This window comes from Heptranchias perlo, chromosome 4 (assembly GCF_035084215.1).
Source record: "Heptranchias perlo isolate sHepPer1 chromosome 4, sHepPer1.hap1, whole genome shotgun sequence".
NCBI lineage: Eukaryota > Metazoa > Chordata > Chondrichthyes > Hexanchiformes > Hexanchidae > Heptranchias > Heptranchias perlo.
This window is the reverse complement of record NC_090328.1, coordinates 126,958,558-126,980,492: the sequence shown is the minus strand read 5'-3', so window position 1 is coordinate 126,980,492 and position 21,935 is coordinate 126,958,558. Positions and strand designations below refer to the sequence as shown.

At 45.4% G+C, this 21,935-nt stretch overlaps 1 protein-coding gene across 1 annotated transcript in view; it reads right to left on the bottom strand.

Annotated features, from left to right (window-relative positions):
- Positions 1-1,292: 1,292 nt before the first annotated feature.
- LOC137320601 (neuronal acetylcholine receptor subunit alpha-7-like) overlaps positions 1,293-21,935 on the bottom strand; it is a 90,580-nt gene continuing 69,937 nt past the window's right edge. Inside the window, exon 5 of the mRNA XM_067982285.1 lies at positions 1,293-1,814. Coding sequence (XP_067838386.1) covers positions 1,293-1,814 — 522 coding nt within the window. The remainder of the gene's footprint in view (positions 1,815-21,935) is intronic.

Below are 21,935 nucleotides of genomic sequence, written 5' to 3'. Positions count from 1 at the left end.
CAGCAATGAGATAATGATTAGGTAATCGGTTTTAATGATGTTGGTTGAGGGATAAATATTGGCCAGAGCACTGGGGAGAACTCCCCTGCTCTTTTTCGAATAATGAGATGGGATCTTTTACGTCTACCTGACAGGGCAGATGGGGCAGACCTCAGTTTAATGTCTCACCCTAGAATATATATATCTACATATATTGGATTGATGTATGAGTTGTACTCCACTTTCAATCATCAATTTGGTAAGACTCCCATAACATTTCATGTAATTTAGTTCATTCTCTGGGTTTGATGGACTGTTTCTCTCCCTATTGATTGTTTTAGATCGGCCATATCCAAAGTACTACATCTCACCAGCCACGGTCAGTCCCAAATGCTCTTATCAGTCGCATTAAACTCCCCAATAGCTCAATTGTATCTGCAGCACGTACAAATTGCAGGTCCTTCTCAGTCACCGTCAGTCACTCACCTCTGCCAAACAGCCTTTTATATATTAATATATTTAAAGACAATATTACATATTCCATCAAGACGACTATATTCCCTCCTTGAAGGATCAAATATTGACTAAGGAAAGATACCTTGGGAGAAAGGGACTATATTGGGAATATAATTACTCTCACGAATATTTTCAATATGGAATTTAGCCATTTCCCAGTATCACTGTGTATTTTTTCTTTCTCTTTTCCTATTCTCAAATGTTTCAGTCCAGAAGTTCCTTCTTTAACCAAAAAAGGAGCATGTTTGTCTTTCTCTGTAATTAGCTATCCACTGATGAAATTGTTTTGAAACATGCAGTTTTTATTTATTTGATTTTTTTAATGGTTATAGAGAAAAATAGACATCCCCTGTTTTTCGGTAATGGAAGAATTTCATCTCCAAATTGCATTGGTCAGGTTCTTGTTGTCATTATAATTACAGTGGGGAGTAGACGAGTCCTGGCAGTTGCAAATTAGCAAGTGATTACAGAATGGTAACATTATTAGGCCATGTCACCAAAATCTTTTCTGGAAACACAAGTATGTTTGAAAATCGTTAAAATGTGCCAATAGGCAAGCAATTGTTTTCACAACAAATGTGCCTGCTTTAAATGCAAGTGTAAAATGAATGGCCATTACATTAAAAAGACACGGTGAGAAGAATGAAGGGACTGTGTGTTGGGCTTTCTGTGGAATGACTTCCCTTAACATCCTTTGTTCAGTAATGGTGCATCCAGCTCAGCATTTTTCAAAATTTTGTGTTAGCTGACCTCTGAAGGTTTGCTGAGAAATACATCTTACTGATTTAAATCATGCCTCATGCAAAATCTTTCGAAACCGCTTCTATGAAATTAGGGGCTGACATTAAAATGGCAAATGTACAAACTATAGAAAAAACTGTAAATGCCATGAGGCACAGTCTGTCAACCACGGCGGCAGCAAACTTCCACTCGCTGCAGATGGCTTCGCCCTCGTCCTGATCCTTGAAGCGCCTGGTGATGAACTGAAGCTCCTCCAGGATGTTCATCACCTCGGGAGGGCTGCAAACCAGAGGTCTGCTCTGAGCGATGCCGTTGTCCTTGGTGGGCGAGCAAGTGATCCGGCCGCACATCAGGCCCGCGTCGCTGCTGGGAGGGCAGCAGGGGTTCTCCACGGTGTGGTAGCCTAAGTAGATCATGTTGCCATTGCTGGACCGGTGCCCGGGAAGTCCGCTCATCTCCATGCTGCTGACGCTCTGTTGCTGTTGCTGATTGTACCTGTAGGGCATGCCATCCTTTCCTTCACCGGGCTTCTTCATTCGGAGAAACCAAGCACACCAGTTCAACAATACCACTCGCACCTGTCAGGAAGTCATGAGAAGAATGTTTAAAAAGAAAGAACTTGTACAGCGCCTATCATGACTGCAGGACATCCCAAAGCGCTTTACAGCCATTAACGTACTTTTTGAAGTGTAGTCACTGTTGTAATGTAGGAAACGCGGCAGCCAATTTGTGCACAGCAAGCTCCCACAAACAGCAATGTGATAATGATCAGGTTATCTGTTTTAGCGAAGTTGGTTGAGGGATAAATATTGGCTAGGACACCAAGGAGAATTCCCCTGCAAATTAGTGCCATGGGATCTTTTATGTCAATCGGTTTACTTACATTAATTGGCATCACCAGTTTATTACATTGCAAATTTACATAATACCAACTGAACTTAACCAAGCGATACATAGGAATATAATTCCTTTTCTCAAGAGGCACTCCTTTTAAAAGGTCTTTTTGACTCTTTATCTTTCTTAGACTTTTTGCGATAGTGTAAAATGGGTGACAGCGAATCGGCAGCCCATTTTACATCTCTCCATTTTTATTACCATTGAATTCAATGCCACAAGGCCACCCCTGTGAAAGAAACATAAGAAACATACATAAGAAATAGGAGCAGGAGTAGGCCATGTGGCCCCTCAAGCTTGCTCTGCCATTCAATAAGATCATGGCTGATCTTGTACCTCAACTCCAGTTTCCCCCCTATCCCTTGATTCCCTTAGTGTCCAAATATCCATCGATGTCGGTCTTGTATATACTCAATGACTGAGTATCCACAGCCCTCTGGGGTAGAGAATTCCAAAGATTCACAACCCTCTGAGTGGAGAAATGTTTCCTCATTCTAGATGGCCGACTCAAATGGCCTCATCTTGGTCTTAAATGGCTGAAAGGAACGCATTCATGTGATAGAGTTCTGATGAAAGGTCATCGACTTGAAACATCGAGAATTAGAGAAAAAAGAGAATAAAACAGAGAAGAAGGAAAAACAAAAGAGGAAAAAGATCAATAATCGTGTGCTGTGGAATTGTAAACCAGTTGCACGTGTTTATTGAGGGCTCAAGCATCATGTCTATGACCCAGATTTTGCTGAAAAAAATAACGGTGTCTGAACGACGCACACCATTATTAATGTGCAAATCGGCCAGCAACTTGTGGCAAGGAAGAGATACCCTGTGAATTGCGAATCGCCACAAGTTGCTGGCTGATCTGCGTCACTCCGTTAGCTTCACGAAAACGGCATCACGCCCTTGACCTCCGCGCGAGTTTCATGAAGTTGCTGCATTTGCACATTAAACTCGCCGTGGAAAGTTAACTCTGGTAATTAACAGCATACGTACCTTTTTAACGACGTGATAATTGCTAATGACCACCAATCAACCTCTCTTACCCAGAAAGTGAACAACTAAAAGTGTGAAGTCTCATTCCTTCAGGTTGTGAATTGTTGTTGGAGATTTTAAAAATGTCAAATTGTAAGTTTTTCTTTTCTTATTTTTCCTTTCTGTCTCTTTTGCTTCTCTCTCTCTTTCGATCCAATTTCTCTTTCTGTACCTGATTTGACCTCGAATTCACCCACTCTAATTCACCCTTCTTCTAAGTCCTTCCTCTGTTTATTTCTCAATCCTTTAATCTCACCGGTTAAGGAGATACACCGTTTGTCACGTTGTTCACCAAGGTCCCAGATGCTCCCGTTGCCCTCGCTGTGCTGTTACCAGTTCACACTTCCAGCAACATTGTGGGCAAAACATCTTTAAAACCTAAACATGCACGAACAGGTCTAACTAACAGGGCACGTTGCGAGACACCCTGCTCCAACAAAATCTGGGCCTCTGTTTCTCCCTCCACAGATGCTGCCTGACCTGCTGAGTGTTTCCAGCGTTAACTGTGATTATTTTAGGTGGTAACATTCCTTCAATTAGATCAAAGGTCTTTATTGGTCCACTGATTTTACCACTCAAGGTTATTTGTTTTGTAACTTTTCTTCAGCACAATTGTTTAATTGGCAAGTGTGCTAAGAGTCACACAGCTGCTGGACTTAAATAAAGGGGCAGTTAGCAGCACAGTTGAGTCTGCACCCTTGAGATAAGTAAGCTGACAGCTACAGTTAGCTCCCAGATTTGGTCATTTTAAATCTGAGGCGTTGCTGGATGGGGAGCCAATGTAGGTCAGCGAGCATAGGATGATGTCCAAATCCCTGAGCTCAGTAACTGAACAAGCCCTTGAGCTGACCCTACAGTAGCTTGTGCCATCTATAATTGCATTTGTACTAGCTCCTCCTCAGTTGTGGTCTGTGCTTCAAGTACAGCCTTCGTTATATTAGAATCACACAGCCTAGATTAGACATAAAGAACAATGGATGTTTGGGAGCGATCAATGAGTTCAGAAACAGCAGGAGTAAAGCTTGAGTAGGTTTTATCTGTCATCTGAGATGAGATTATAGCATTGAACCACTTCCTGAGTATCTTTCTTAATATACTACATGGCTTTATTCACCTTTGGAGCTGTCACTTTGATTACAGCAGTCAAAGTGAATATCAGTGTTCAGCACAAACCGTCTTATTGATAAATTATGACAATCACCCTGAAGAATCAATCATTCTGTTGAAATCACTGAGATCTCATCATCTTGTTTGCTTAATAAGGAAATACTGCAAGTTTATTGAAAAATAATGTAGGGTTTATTAATAGGAAATAAAGTGGCTGGTATATATTAACGGACATTTGAGAAACGATATTCCAAAGTATTGGAATCCCTGGAGACTCCACAGCCCACTGAACAATTCAATATTTAATGTGCAAATATTTTGGAGCATATTAATTTGTTTTAATCAAAAACAGGTCAAACTGCATTTCAAATGTGCAGTCTCAATTAAATTATAATACTCTCCAAGGTGTTTATATGGAATTGTATGTCATTTTTCCTCGCTATTTCCCCTATGGCATCTTCTGCACTTGCAATGCTGTCCCAGTAAAATCCCACTGTATTCAATGGGTTTGCAAATATTCCATTGAGTCCCCCGTCCTCATTGTGATAATGAAGGAAAAAAGGAAATGAAAATGAAATTCTTCAGATTTATAAAGCAGTTCCAAGGAGCTGCATTCTAATATATTATTCATGCATTGAAATGGCAAAAATATAGTGAATTATGTTGCGTTTCCATAGAGTCCGTTTAACCCATGACAGTGTAATTAGTAATGAAGAATGTTACCAGACATGTGATAAATTCCCAATTAAGGTCATCACAAAGAGATTCTGTAATACATGGACTGTTACATTCATCGAACTGGAAATGATGGAACTGTGCTCAGATCTGTGCAGGGCTAACTACAACTGTGTCTCAGGAAGTTTAAAACTGCTGAGATAGCACAGTTCACAAAGTTTCATTGATGAGGGAATCTTGACGTTCAAAGCCTGAAACCATACACATAATCAAACACCACAGGACAGATCCGACTCACACAGAGGGTGGATTTTTTTTTGTTTACATGACACGATGCCGGGAATGTGCTGCAGCTCAGTTATTGTGAGCAGGCAGAGGACGCCATTATTAACGGTGTTCACCTCACGGTGCTGTGCTGGCAGCTTCACATCTCAGTGTTTCCCAATCACAAGTGTGAGGAGCTGGAGAAATGGACTGACAGATCTGGTGCAGAAGGGGAAATGATGTAGCACATCTTTTTTGCTGCAGTGGATAGGCTCACTAATTTTACGGAGGCATTAAACCATTTAAAATAAACGAGTTAATGCCTGTGTTAAAATAATGGAAGGAGGAAGGTCATACAAGCTCACTAAATGTTTGTCCACTAAGATCAGAAGGTCTCAAGATACTTACAGATGATGGAGGCCATTCGGCCCATCTTAATTCATCCATCCAGAACAACTCTGTACCTCCCCACCCCCCTGGCTGTATCATCAACAGTATCTTCTAAGCTACAATGTAAATTTAATGGATGTTGGCAGGCAATAGGTACCACTTTGGAGTACTAGAATGCTAATTCACAACTCAGTATCCTGGGGCTTAGGGCAATCAGTTAATGCACTTTGATATGTATAAACCAACCAGTGTTTTATTTACATGCTTCAATTAAATATTTCATTTGACTCTATGGGCTCGATATTGCCAGGGTGGCAGGTTCGCGGCGGGGGGGGGGGGGCTATTGGGCGTGTGGGTAACGCGCCTGGTGAAATCAGTCTGCCCCGTGCGCGATTTCAGCCTAATTGGATCCACTTACCTGGTCTTCCAGGTTCCCCACTGCTGATCTGCGCGTCGGGCGGGCTGCGCATGCACAGTAAGGTCTGTCAGCTGGAGGAGCTCTATTTAAAGGGGCAGTCCTCCACTGACTGATGCTGCAACAAATAGGAAAAAATACAGCATGGAGCAGCCCAGGGGGAAGGCTGCTCCCAGTTTAATGATGCCTCACTCCAGGTATCATTGGATGGGGTGAGGAGGAGGGGGAGGACAGAGATCTTCCCCCCGGCGGGCGGGAGGAAGTGGCCTGCCTCTGTCACCAGGAAGGCCTGGCTCGAGGTGGCAGAGGAGGTCACCTGCACCACCAACATATCGCGCACCTGCATACAGTGCAGGAGGCGCTGCAATGACCTAAGTAGGTCAGCCAAAGTGAGTACACTTACTCATTCCCCTACACTCCGTCTGCCACATCACCACCCCCACCCCACATCTCCTTCTGCACTGCCAACACTACTCTGTCACATCACCCCTCATACCCACTCAAACCTCATCCTCATCTTACCTGCACTTACTCACCTCGCCAGTACTCATCCCGCCACTACCACTCAACCCAATCCTCATACAAATCTCATGGCTCTATCTCATACTCACCCTCTCATGCATCTCATTCAGTCAGCCTCACTCAACCTGCCACTACCTGTGCTGCAGCCACAGGGCATGCATCACATATGTGCAGTAGGAAGCGTAAAGCAAACGTGTCGTGAGCATGAAGGGGATGCGCAAGGGTGTTTGAGGGTTTGTCATGGTTTTTACTTATATTTCATTTCTGAGCAACTCACATTACATATTATATTGGCATCACTACTGCCACATCTTTGCGAATCTTGTCTGGTTTGTGCAATAATGCCCTTTCCTGAGGATCACAATGAAGACCCACACCTGATGCCACCCATTGTGTCACTGCAGAGTGGGTGTAGGTGTATTTGCAGGGCTCTTTTGTGCAGACGACTGAGAGACATCGGCGATGTCCCCGGTGGCACCCTGGAAGGATGCGGAGGAGAAGTTGTTGAGGGCAGTGGTGACTTTGACAGCGATAGGTAAGAAGATGGTGCTCGGGCCAGCCGGGAGCAGCTCGGCATGAAGGAGGCTGCAGATGTCCACGACTACATGTTGCGTGACTCTGAGCCTCTGTGTGCACTGCTGCTCAGAGAGGTCCAGGAAGCTGAGCCTCGGTCTGTGGACCCTGTGGCGAGGGTAGTGCCCCCTGCGACGCATCTCTCTCTGCGGTTGCCCTCCCTCCTGCTGTGCAGGTGGATGTGTTACAGCACTGTGTTGTGGAGCTCCACGTGGCAGAGGTGGACGGCGTGGCCGGCGAGGCTGGTGATGCTGTTCGCCCTCTGAGGAGGTCATGACTGCAGCTACGGCGGCCCCCATCCGGAAGATGTACATCTGAGGGGGTCCGCAAGGTAGGTACATGTCTCTGGCCACCGGGGTAAGTGTGCAAGTTGGTGAATTTGATTGTCAGGAGGAGGGTGGTGGAGGCCAAACTTTGTCCCAAGTGACAGAGTGGCCTCCTGCAATGAGTGAGGGTCTCCTCCCCCCCCACCTGTCAAATGGACCTTTGCTGCTGCCACAGGCTGACAGCTGCAACACGTCCATTTCAACTGGGAGTGTTTCCCCCAGTACGGGAAAGAGTCCCACCCCTCCTCACATATTCCCTTAATCAGGTCTGTTAATGACCTGAAATACCTAAGTAAATAGTCTCAAGTGGCACCCCGCCGGCTTTAATTGCCTGCGGGAGTCCCACATGCGGGGGCTGCGCGCGCACGTCCGAGCGTCTGTGGGGAACCCGGAAGTGGGCGGGTTGGAGCCGGGCTCCCGACCCGCTCCGTGATTCTCCGATATTCGAAGCCCCCCCGCCAGGAACGCACCCGATAGCGGGTGCTAAAATGAAGCCTCATGTATATTTGCAAGGTAAGGAATCAGCAAATAATAGATATTTATGGTTGAATATAGTTTCCTGAAGCAGCATTCCCATATTATATTTCCTCTTTGTCTTTGTTAAGGCCCAATGATCCCAGATACAAATTGTGACAAATTGCAAGCTCTCTCAACTGAAAAGCGTTACAAGGAAATGGAATCCTTACCGCAAATTGTTTGGATCTCAGAAAGTCGCTTCAACTGTTTTTATTAAAATGCAAATGCTATTGGTGTTCTGACCCATTACTTTGTAAAATCACTTTATACCATCAATGAATCCAATTTATCCGCCCTATTTATATAACACAATATTGTGGAATGAAATTAAAGTTTGATTCAAGTGTGTAGATTTTTAATAGAATGTTTATCCAACAACAGCAATTTTCATTTATACAGCACCTTTATTGTAGATAAATGTCCCAAGGCACTTCAGAGAGGAGTAACCAGAAACAAAAATCCATGTCAAAATCTATTTGTACTGTAAGTTAGTGAACAATGAGATTGTCATCTGTGAGACCAAGAACAGTTCTAACTTGGAAATGCTGTATCTCTGCACCAGTGACTATGGAGGCGATTTTAACTCCTCCTGCCCAGTGCGTACTGGGCTATGGTGGAGTTAAAACTGCACCGGGAGTCTTACCGCCCCGTTCCCACTTGATCCCCACCTGCCGCCATCTTGACAACGTGGTTTTTTTTATGTGACTGAGGCGCCGGCTGGAAGCAGGTGGGATCCTCGTGAATACATGAAAATTGGTGTCCTATGATGTACTTAGGACTCCGGGTGTGATCTTAACGTATAAAAACCGAAGTCCTGCCCAGTGCTGAACCTGCTAAGTAAAACCTAGTGGGATTGGTTTCCAAAGGGCCACTGGAAGCAGTATTTAAAGGGGCACTCACCCACAAGCACTCAGGTCATAAGTGTCCGTTTGCTATTGCATTTTTTGGATTTCTACAGGAGAGTTTGTCTTGGACATTGCTTTTTCCTACATTTATTCTGCTTACTCATCCTCAATAAATACACAGCTTATAACGGGTATCTTTCTACTTTGATTTGGTTGTATGAAGGGGAGCAACAGGAGCAGGCTGCCCTGCCATGAGGAACAGCAGCTGGGCCTCTTAGGAGGCAACAGGAGAGGGGGACTGCTCGAAGAAGGCCTTACCAACCCATGAGGTGCACAGGTCCAGATTGAGTTTCCTAGATCGGTCTAAGGAGCAGTGTATGAGGGGGCTGCACTTCTCCAGACAGGCTGTCGCAGACCTCTGTGACCTCCTGCAACAAGGCCACTGCCTGCTGGGCCAGGTGGCCATGCAGTGAAAGTGACCACCACCCTTCACTCGATGGCCTCAGGCTCTTTCCAGGGTGCCACAGGGGACATTTCCCACATCTCTCCGTCTGTTGTTCATAAATTAATTCAGCAGGTCACCAATGCCCTCTTTGCCAGGGCCAACGATGACATAGTCTTGCCAATGGACACCACCAGCCAAACGAAAGGGCTCTGGGATTTGCTGCAGTGGCTGGCTTCCCTCATGTGCAGGGGGAATCATAGACTGCACACATGTAGCCATCAAGGCAGCAGGAAACCAGCTAGCAGCATTCGTTAACAGGAAAGGAGTCCACTTCATCAATGTGCAGCATTCACCGTCCGCAGGCCCACCGGAAATCCCGCCCTACACATGGGCAGCTGCCCATCACTGACACAACTGGGCGGGCAGTCTGCCAATCATATGATAATGAGGCCCTGCAGTTAAAATCCACTGGGCCGTAGAATGATCTTTCCAAGATCCCTGCTTTTGCTCATGTTGTTTAGTCAAGTTAATTGTTGACTGGATGTCTTGAAATAGATAAATGGCCTTTAATTCCCTAGTCACAAATAATTGTATTATACTGTTTAATTCAGTCATTTGCCACAGATCTTCCAGATGTCTTTAGGATAAAATGAGTTTATTGGCATTTCTTCAAGAGAGATTCCTGACATATCGGAATCCCTGACATTAATGAATGAAATCTCCATTGGAATGTTTCTCTCGCAACATAAAAACAAGTAATTTGCCATGAATTGAGCACTAATTGGCCCAACTTACTCAGAGAAACCGGAAGGATATCTGATGTGATGAATGGAATGTCATAGCAACATAGGAACATAGAAACAGGAGTAGGTCATATAGCCCCTCGAGCCTGTTCCGTCATTCAATGAGATCATGGCTGATCTGTGACCTAACTCCATATACCCTCCTTAGCCCCATATCCCTTAATACCTTTGGTTACCAAAAATCTATTAATTTCAGATTTAAAATTAACAATTGAGCTAACATCCAGTTTGTGGAAGAGAGTTCCAAACTTCTATCACTCTTTGCGTGTACAAGTATTTCCTAACTTCACTCCTGAAAGTCCTGGCTCTAATTTTTAGGCTATGTCCCCTAGTCCTAGACTCCCCAACCAGGGGAAATAGTTTCTCTCTATCTACCCTATCAGTTCCCCTTAAGATCTTGAAAACTTCGATCAAATCTACTCTTAATCTTCTAAATTCCAAGGAATACAACCTTAGTTTGTGTAATCTCTCCTCGTAATTTAACCCTTGGAGTCCAGGTATTATTCTAGTAAACCTACGCTGCACTCCCTCCAAGGCCAATATATCCTTCCTAAGATGCGATGCCCAGAACTGAACACAATACTCCCGATATGGTCTAACCAGGGCTTTATATAGTTGTGGCATAACTTCTACCCCCTTGTATTCTAGTCCTTTAGATATAAAGGCCAGCATTCTATTAGCTTTTTTGATTATTTTCTCTACCTTTCCATGACATTTTAATGATCTATGTACATGGACCCCTAAGTTTCTTTGGACCTCCACTGTTTTGAGCTTTTCACCATTTAGAAAGTACTCTGATCTATCCTTTTTAGGTTCAAAGTGGATGACCTCACACTTGCCTACACTGAAATCCATTTGCCACAGTTTTGCCTATTCAATGGACATGAAAAAATACTGGCAAGTAAAATTAAGGAAAACCCAAAAATATTTTATAAATACATAAAGAGCATGAGGATAACTAAGGAAAGAGTAGGGCCTATTAGAGATCAAAAAGATAACCTTTGTGTGGAGGTGGATAATATGAGTAGGCAGAGTCAACATGGTTTTAAGAAAGGGAAATCATGTTTGACAAATTTATTAGAGTTTTTTGAGGATGTAACTAGCAGGGTAGATAAAGGGGAGCCTGTGGATGAAGTATATTTGGATTTTCAAAAGGCATTCGATAAGGTGCCACATAAAAGATTGTTACACAAGGTAAGGGCTCATGGGGTTGGAGGTAATGTACTAAAATGGATAGAGGACAGAAAACAGAGAGTAGGGATAAACAGGTCATTCTCAGGTTGGCAGGCTGTAACTAGTGGGGTGCTGGAAGGATCGGTGCTTGGGCATCAGCTATTTACAATCTATATTAATTGTAATATACTGTTTCATTCAGTCATTTGCCACAGATTTTCCAGATGTCTTTAGGATAAAATGAGTTTATTGGCATTTCTTCAAGAGAGATTCCTGACATATCGGAATCCCTGACATTAATGAATGAAATCTCCATGGAATGTTTCTCTCGCAACATAAAAACAAGTCATTTGCCATTAATTGGGCCAGCTTACTCAGAGAAACCGGAAGGATATCTGATGTGATGAATGGAATGTCATAGCAACATAGGAACATAGAAACAGGAGTAGGCCACTTAGATGAAGGGACCGAGTGTGATGTATCCAAGTTTGCTGACGATACAAAACTAGGTGGGAAAGTAAGATGTGAGGTGTCTGCAAAGGGATATAGACAGATTAAGTGAGTGGGCAAGAAGGTGGCAGATGGAGTATAATGTGGGGAAATGTGAGGTTATTCACTTTGATAGGAAGAATAGAAAAACAGAATATTTTTAAATGGTGAGAAACTATTAAATGTTGGTGTTCAGAGAGATTTGGGTGTCCTCATACAAGAAACACAAAAAGTTAGTATGCAGGCAATTAAGAAAGCAAATGGCATGTTGGCCTTTATTGCAAGAGGGTTGGAATACAAGAGTAAGGAAGTCTTACTACACTTGCTTACATTAGTTATGGTGAGTCCCCATCCTTGATTCAAAATTAGTTTCCTTGGGGTGTCTGACATGTTATCCTCCTCTTCCTGACACAAAGTAATTATTTAACATGTCCGCCATTTCCTTATTTTCATTTACAATATTACCATTATCAGTTTTAAAGGGGCCCATGTTGCTCTTGACTGCCCTCTTTTTCCTAATATAATTGTAAACATTTTTTGTGTTGCTTTTGATATCCCTTACAAGTTTCTTTTCATACTCCCTTTTTGTAGCTCTTACTATCTGTTTTGTCACCCTTTGTTGTTCTTTCTATCTCTCCCAGTCACCAGGATCTGTGCTTTTTATTGCATTTTTGTATTCTTTTTCTTTTAGTTTTATGTTGTCCCTTACCTCTTTTATCATCCATGGCTTTTTTTTTGGCAAGTAGAGCTCTTGGCCCTTAGGGGTATAAACTGGTTCTATATCACGTTAAATTCTTCTTTGAACACCTCCCGCCGATCTACTGTTGTTTTACCCATTAACAGATTTGCCCAGTTTACTGTGGACAGTCTCTGTCTCATCTCGTTGAAGTTGGCCTTACCTAAATTTAGAATCTTAGTGGCTGATATGGGTTTCTTCCTTTCAAACACAATGTTGAACTCAATTATATTATAATCGCTATTAGATAAATGTTGGAGTAGTGGGTACATTCTGAACTGGGGTGAGGTTAGAGACATTAGGATATATGTTACAAATCGGCTCGCCCTATGAAGTGGGGTAAATCAGGTAAACCTAATTGGAAAATTCGGCCAAGATCCATAATCCTGGATATCTGTACGCTTTATGCATTTCTGGCATTAAAAACAATGAGGTTGGCCGATTTCATTTCAACATACATGCAATTTCCCAACTTTCCAACACTCATTATGCTGAGAGGACTACATTCCCTTATATAATGGGTGTCCAGGGTGGTTAGGGAATGAGCTCTATACAGAAGTAAGCTTAAAAGGTCTAGTCATTTCTGCACTGCTTTTCTTGATTTTTTTTTCTGCCTCCACTTTTGGTTTTCAGGAAATTTTGTGGCAATACATTTTGCTTCTGCCTTTTTCTGCCCTACATCTCTGCTTTTTTGGAGGAAGTATTTTTCCTTCCTGTTTTCTTCCCTTCTCTCCTGCAGATGTTGCCTTGCGCTGGGGAAGAGTTCCATGGGTTTTGGAGTGCCTCTCAAAAAAGAAAAAAAAGACTTGCAATTTACATAGTGCCTTTCATGACCTCAGGTCGTACCAAAGCACTTTACAGCCAATGAAATACTTTCTGAAGTGTAGTCTCTGTTGTAATATAGTGAACACAGCAGCCAATACACAGCAAGGTCCCAAAAACAGCAATGTGATAATGACCAGATAATTTGTCTTTTAGTGATGTTGGTTGAGGGATAAATATTGGCCAGGACTCTCCGGTTCAAAAGGACACCATGTTGCCTACCTGCAGTTTCAGTTCAAGCAACAGATGGAAAGGAAGATGAAAAGTTTCTGGTGGGAACCAAATATAATGGCTTCAGACTTGATGACTTTCAGCTGAAGAAAATTCTGGCTCATACAGCATGGCAACCACCATAGAATCAAGGAGGAGGCTGAGAGGTCGAATTGGGCATCATTGATGTACATGTGGAAGCTGACCCCATGTTTTTCAATGGCATTGAGGGGAAACATATGAAGAATAGGGCAGGAAGCATATGGAAGCATATAGATAAAGCATTGGAACAGACCTAGTATGGAGCCTTAATTACGGATGAGCAGAAATTTCCTCCAACTAAATACTGGGAAGACCAAAGCCACTGTCTTCGGTCCCCGCCACAAACTCCATTCCCTAGCCACTGATTCCGACCCTCTCCCTGGCCACTGTCTGAGGCTGAACCAGCTGTTCACAACCTTGGCATCCTATTTCACCCTGAGATGAGCTTCTGACCACATATCCGCTCCATCACCAAGACTGCCTACTTCCACCTCTGTAACGTTGCCAGTCTCTGCCCCTGCCTCGGCTCATCTGCTGCTGAAACCCTCATCCATGCCTTTGTTACCTCTAGACTTGACTATTCCAACGCTCTCTTGGCTGGCCTCCCATCTTCCACCCTCCATAGACTTAAGCTCATCCAAAACTCTGCTGCCCATATCCTAACTCGCAACAAGTCCCGTTCAGCTATCACCCGTGCTCGCTGGCCTACATTGGCTCCCTGACCGAGAACACTTCGATTTTAAAATTTTCATCCTTGTTTTCAAATCCCTCCATGGCTTCACCCTTCCCTATCTCTGTAATCTCCTCCAGCCCTACAACCCTCCAAGATTTCTGAGCTCCTCCAATTCTTGCCTCTTGCACATCCCCAATTTTAATTGCTCCACCATTGGTGGCCGTGCCTTCAACTGTCTAGGCCCTAAGCTCTGGAATTCCCTCCCTAAACCTCTCTACTTCTCTCTCCTCCTTTAAGACGCTCCTTAAAAACTACCTCTTTGACCAAACTTTTGGTCACCTGTCCTAATATCTCCTTTTGTGGCTCTATGTCCAATTTTGATTGATAACGCTCCTGTGAAACACATTGGGACATTTTACTACGTTAAAGATGCTATATAATTGCAAGTTGTTGTTATTATTGTTGGTAATAACTCAACATCAACGTGTTTCATTTTCCATTACATGAATGCTACTCATCAAAATCTGCTTTTATGCTTCAAAGGGTGCCTTAAAATAGCCTTTTGTCATTTATAATGATATATTATTTTGTTTTACTTTGATCAATATTATAAGTTTGTGTCAGAGGTTAATACATCTTAGCCTGATTGCAGCATATACAACCTTTCATTCACTTCAAGTAATTGCCTGTAAATGTAATCCAATAACTGTAAATGTAGTAAAATATTAATAAAACACTTGGCTGCCATGATTTTAACTATAATATAATAAATATCAGTTCCACATGACTGTAAATGTTATGGACTAACCACATGTGCGATAAAACTGAAATATGCTAATCTAATAATGTTGTCAACCAAAATTCTAACAAGATTTTTTAATTATATGTCCACAGGGCACGGAAAAGTGTTGCTCGGGAGTGGGAAAATGACTGACGACTCCGCTGACTACAAAGCATGCCAATTGGTTCAAATTTCACGTTCGCTAAAAAGCAACAAATGAAGAAAGCAAATAAAAATCCCATTCATAAAAAAGGGAACCAATCACATCCCTGACAAAAAAATTAAACTCTTTGAGCACCCATGCTAGCTCTCCACCCAACCTATAGCATATCCATAAAAATAACATTTATAAACTGATAGCGATTTCCTGGGCCTGCGCCCAGTTGCACTGGACTGCCTAGACGCAGTGAATATTGCAAATCGGATGGGTCAAAGTACACACCTGCAAAGAAACCCGCCCAATTTTCCTCCATTCCACAGACATGTGGAGAGACTGGAGAAGCTGGGATTGTTCTCCTGAGAACAGAGAAGGTTAAGGGGAGATTTAATAGAAGTGTTTGAAATCATGAAGGGTTTTGATAGAGTAAATAAGGAGAAACTGTTTCCACTGGCAGGAGGGTCGGTAACCAAAGGACACAGATTTAAGGTAATTGGCAAAGGAACCGGGAGGTTGGGGGGGGTGGAAGATGAGGAGCCTTTTTTTTTACACAGCGAGTTATGATGATCTGGAATGCACTGCCTGAAAGGGCGGTGGAAGCAGATTCAATAGTAACTTTCAAAAGGGAACTGGATATATACTTGAAAAGGAAAAATTTGCAGGGCTATGGGGAAGAAGCAGGGCTGTGGACTAATTGGATAGCTCTTTCAAAGAGCCGACACAGGCATGATGGGCCGAAGGGCCTCCTTCTCTGCTATAAGATTCTATGATCCCTAGCTGCCCGGACAAGGTGGTGGTTGGTCTTCTGCTTAAACCACTGTAGTCTGTTGTAGCAGTTTTTGATACAACTGAGTGACTTGCTAGGCCACTTCAGAGGGCAGGTGAGAGTTAACCACGTTGGTGTTGGACTAGAGTCACAGACTGAGTAAGGACAGCAGGATACTTTCCCTAAAGGACATCAGTGAACCAGTAGGGTTTTTATGACAAAACCATAGCTTCGTGGTCATTTTTACCGATACCAACTTTTTATGTTTTAAACTGAATTCAAAATCTCATGGCGGGATTTGAATTCACATTCTCTGGATTGTTAGTCCAGGCCTCTGGGTTAATAACCGCTACACTACCGTACCCATATATCATCTGGGATCTAAGATTCCCACAAGGTGTAAGATGACAATTTTCTATCTGTACCCTAGCTCCAGGACACCACAACAATCCAATCAGTCAGTGTCTACATAAAGCAGAAGATCGCTGGTCTTACAGTATCCTTATTTGGTGACGACTCTGACTTGGAGCTGTTCATTCATAATCCCACAGATGGTGGTTTCATACCATTGGCTCCTCAACCAAGCACAAGCACCAAATGCCTCAACCTGCTGTTCTACTTTGCTGAGTGTAATTCGATCATATTAGTGCAGCAAAATGAACTCATCCACTGGTGAACTAAACTCAATTTGTGATCCTTGCTAATGACTTTTGGTGGATGCATTCTTCCACTTCTTCACAGCAGAAACAACTCACTGAGTAAATTGGGTACTTTTCATTCACGATCTGAACACGGACTTAAGCATATTGTTCACCAGTATCACTAGACAGTCACTTGATCGGTTGGTTGGAATGCTCAGTGGCACCATAACATCACTAGAACCCTCTCCATCCAAGTTTCCTGTTGGTCTGTTTTACTTCTGTCTTGTCCGTGTCAACACCAAGCCCAGTTTATGAGGAAGGGTATTTGACGGTAACCTGTCAAAGGTAAGTCGCCCAAGGAGGAAGAAATTACTGGATTATAGTCTTAGGCCCAGGTAGAGAAAGTCATAGTGTCGCCCAGTAGCTCCAGGCTACTAAACTATTAGCCAGCCTGCCAAATTTCAGACACTAGAAGGTTAGTTGGCTACCATTTTACTATGCTGAATTCTTGGGCCCGATTTTAACTGCCCACGGGTCCATGGCTGCGGCCTTCTGCCGTAAATTGCCGCTCCCGCCCGCCAGCCAGGTAGTCAATCGTTCATGGGATGTGGGCGTCACTGGCGAGGCGGGCATTTATTGCCCATCCCTAATTGCCCTTGAGAAGGTGATGGTGAGTCGCCTTCTTGAACCGCCGCAGTCCGTGTGGTGAAGGTTCTCCCACAGTGCTGTTAGGAAGGGAGTTCCAGGATTTTGACCCAGCGACGACGAAGGAACGGCGATATATTTCCAAGTCGGGATGGTGTGTGACTTGGAGGGGAATGTGCAGGTGGTGTTGTTCCCGTGTGCCTGCTGCTCTTGTCCTTCTAGGTGGTAGAGGTCGCGGGTTTGGGAGGTGTTGTAAAGGGCAACAGCACCTGCTGTCCGAAAAAATGGGATCAGTGGTTATGATCCAAAAGAAGTTGGATCTCTAACTTCTTCCAGTTCTGATGAAAGGTCATCGACCTGAAACATGGCCACGATTTTAACTTCAAAGTGTGGGTCGTTAGGGGTTGGGGGGGGCAAACAAAATTGGGCATTTCTGGAGCGGGAAGGAATCCTGGCTCCAAGCCGCTGAAAAACACGCACGGCCCAGAGCCATCGGGGTGCCCGAACCCGGAAGTCCCGCTGACTATTAAAGCCGGCAGGACAATATTTAAACCAGCAATTGAAGTACTTAAAGTACTTGAAATCTGCCTTAATGTAATTAATCATGCTGGCAAACAATTGCAACGCTGCCTCAATGCGTTTCCTGCGCTGACTGAACGCCATGGGAAACTGGGCGGGTTGCAGCCGGCAGCCATTTGGCCATTTAAATCCCTGTTTGACAGATGGGGATAAAAGGTGAGTTATTGCAGCAGGGCACTCAGTTCTCTCAGATAAAGTTTTAGCTGGGAGATCTTTGGGTTTAGACTGAAAATTCTTGGTTCACACTCAGAATTGTTCTGTTTACACATATTTACCTACTTTTCGGACCCCCTCAAACTGACACCATCAGGATTGGGGCAGGGGGGCGCAATGGCTGCATTCACCAGTACATCCGAGGAGGAGGAATGTCACCAGCCTCGCCAGGCACGGCATCCACCTCCGCCACGTGGAGCTCCACAACACAGTGCTGCGCCATAGGCACCTGCACAAGAGCTGAGAGGGAAACAACAGAGGGACCAATGTCGCAGGAGGCACTACCCTCATGAGAGGATTAACAGACCGAGCCTGAGCTTCCTGGACCTCTCTGAGGAGTAGTGCCTACGGAGGCTGAGAGTGAGCCGCCAGGTGGTCGCAGACATCTGCTGCCTTCTTCATGTCGAGCTGCTCCCGGCTGGGCCTGGTGGCATCACATTGCCCGTGGCAGTTAAAGTCACCACTGCCCTCAACTTCTTCACTTCCAGATCATTCCAGGGTGCCACTGGTGACATCGCCGGGGTCTCTCAGTCGTCTGCCCACAAGTGCATAAGGCAGGTCACCGATGGTTTGTTTTGCAGGACGTCCCACTAAGTCAACTTCCCCATGGACGACCTCAGCCAGGCGGAGAGGGCAGTGGGATTCCACTCTATGGCTGGCTTCCCACGAGTACAGAATGCAATTGATTGCACCCATATAGCAATCCGAGCACCTCCACACGAGCCAGGACTGTTCATCAACAGAAAGGGCAATCACTCCATCAACACTCAGCTCATTTGTGACCACTGCAAAAGATTCCTTCACGTGTGCGCCAGATTCCCTGGCAGCTGCCATGGTTCGTTCATTCTGAGGGAACCTAACATCCCGTCCCTTTTCCATGCACCGAACAGCCTTAAGGGCTGGCTCCTCGGAACCAAGGGATACCCCCTGCACACGTGGCTCATGACACCTCTGAGGAACTCCATCAATGAGGAACAGCGTCGATACAACGACAGTCACATCGCCACCAGGTCTGTCACTGAACATGCGACAGGACTGCTGAAGATGCGATTTTGGTGCATGGTTTGGACTGGGGGAGCACTTCAATACGCACCAGTGAGAGTGGGTCGAATTATAGTCGTCTGTTGTGTCCTGCACAATGTGGCGCAACAGAGAGGGGTACCGATTGATGAAGTCCCATACCCTCACCCAGCATCCACATCTGCCATCAACATGGATGAGGAGGAGGGAGAGGACGAGGAGGAGGAGGAGCAGGAGGACGAGCAGCAGCTCACCTGGCTTCTCGTGAGGCCAGGGAGTCACTAACATTTAAACGATTCTCATAAAGAGGTCTCAAAGTGAGATTAGTCCAGTCCTCAGACCACCTAGAAAGAGCTGCGCCATCATCAGCAGCTCCCCCCCCGACCCCTGCAGAAAACAGTCCTACAACTGCATATGCACCCCTGTAAACTCACCCAATGGGTGGCATCAAGTCTCGCCATTCATGATGGCGAAAGGGTACATGGAAGTGGGCACGCCACTCAAAGCGCTCCCACTTTTCACCGTTGCTCCCTTCACTACCTTACCCGCAATGCTGCCTCCTCTCCAGGTGGCCAAGTCTGCACCTGCACAAATTTAGGTGGAGCAGTTTATGGCGGTAAAAGGATACTATCACAAAAGGTACTCATGAATGGGCAAGATGTGGCAGCAGTGGGAAGTATAATATTTAATGTGAATTTAACAAAAAACAAATATAAATGAAAAACATGAGAGTCTGTCAGACCCTTCGTGATCACAAAACCTTCACCTTTCTCTTCTGCATGGTGCATCCCCTGTGGCTGCAGCACAGGTAGTGGCGGGTTGCTCATGTTCATGCCCTGACTGCTAAGATGCTTTCGGCCTACGCCCGCTATGTTCTGGAGCCCGTGAGGGCCCCTCCAAAGACTGCTCCACCTGCACCTGTGGAGAAGAGGCAGCACTGCGGGAACTGGTTGAGAGGGGGGCAACGGGTAATACATGGGAGTGCTCTGAGTGGCATCCCCATTTCCATGACCCCCTTTGCCATTATCCTGTCCTGGGCCAGGCCCACATCACTCCTACCACCCGACTGGAGAACAGTTTGGACGACATGTGTGATGCCTTGGAAGCCCAGTTGTAAAGTTTCTGTCTGCCTGTTTAGGGCGGCAGAATGTTGTTCACCCTGAGTCCGATCAGCCATTGTCAGGGCCTGAATGGACTCATTTGTGAGCCGTGCTTGAAGCTCAATGGAGGCTAGCCTTCTCTCCATCATAGACATTCCCGAACTTACCTGCGACACTTTCTCAGACATTCCCACATGTGCCTGTGCCACCATCCCACTCATGCAGGAGTTGGACTCCTCCATCCTCTGCGCTATTGTAGAGAGTGCACGTGGCACCTGTTCCAGCACCTCGCAAATGTGCTGCTGCCCCTCGATCATTCTCCTTTTAAAGGATGGTCTCCAGGGTTCAGCATCTGCGACCGGCAGAGCAGAGCCTGGAGAGGAGTGCGCCCACCGACATGGACTCTCCACAGCTGCCCCTGCCACCAGTGTTTGTTCGTGCTCACTTTTGTGTGGTGACTCACCAGCTGCCAACCCAACCAACTGAGGACTCGGACCGACCGAGGTGTGAGTATCTGCGCTGGTGGATGGCTCACTAAGATGTGACGGTGCACCCTCAGAGATCTGGAGCTCCTCTGAGGAATCGCCCTCTCCTGTCACTTTGGTCATTGAAGGCCCTGTAAGAGAACAGAAGGCAATATTAAGCATCATCAAAGATGTGTCATGTTGCGATGAGCACACTGAGGTGCTGAACATGCCAATCATTGTTAACATCAATTCATGTTGTGTGTGATGAATGTTAAAGTTGTGTCTTCAGATATTTGTGGGGTGCCAGTCTCAGCGTCTCCGACGGACAGGCACTCGAGGGCCTCCTGCTCCGCATCTGTGAGGACCACTATTTTTTGTGGCCCCCCTCCTGTCCTCGCCCTCTCCCGTGCATTTTGCGCTCTATACTCCTACAAGGGGAGAAAGTACAGGCGTGTGAGTGAGTGAGGGTGAAGTGGTCAGCCAATGAATGCATTGGTTTGGGTGAGGCTGACCGTGAAAGAGATGCATCAGAGGGTGAGTGTGAGACAGAGACATCACATTGGATCAGGATTGGGGCGAGTGGTAGTGGTGGGGTCACAAATGGGGAGGTGAGGAAGTGCTCAGGAAGTGAAGGTAAGTTGAGGATGAGCCTTAAGTGGGTGTGAGGAGTGATGTGATGGAGTAGTGTTGGCAGTGCGCAATGTGGTGGGTGGGGGGGACGCTGCGGTGGGTGATGTGCACCACGGAATGCAGGAGAATCAGTAAGTGTACTCACTTTTGCTGACCTAGTTAGGTCATTGAAACACTTCCTGCACTGGATCCAAGTGCGGGAGATGTTGCTCCTGCTGGTGACCTCCTCTGCCACCCCGAGCCAGGCCTTCTTGGTGGCAGAGGCAGGGCGCTTCCTTCTCCTCCCCCAGGCCACCTCAAGTGAGGCGTCACTGAATCTTGGAGCTGGCTTACCCCTCTGCTGCTCCATTCTGTCTCCTTGCTCCTTGCTCCAACAAAAGCCATTGGTGCAACGGCCCTTGAAATCCAGATGCTTTAGCTGACAGCAGGTCATGCGGGTGCGCAGTCCGACCGCTGCGCAGCTTTCGGACGGCGAACCCGGAAACAACGTTAAGGGGCACCAATTCAATCGCGGTCGCGCGGGGAACGGTTAGATTTTATTATTTGGGTTACTCGTGCGCCCATTGACTCCCCCCCCCCCGCTGCCATCCCGCCGGCATTTTAAAATCGTGTCCATTAACTCTGTTTCTCTCTCCACAGATGTTGCCTGACCTGCTGAGTATTTCCAGCATTTTCTGTTTTTACTTCAGTTTTCCAGCATCTGCAGTATTTTGCTTTTGTTCTTGAACTAATAGTTCTGTATCCTCTTTCT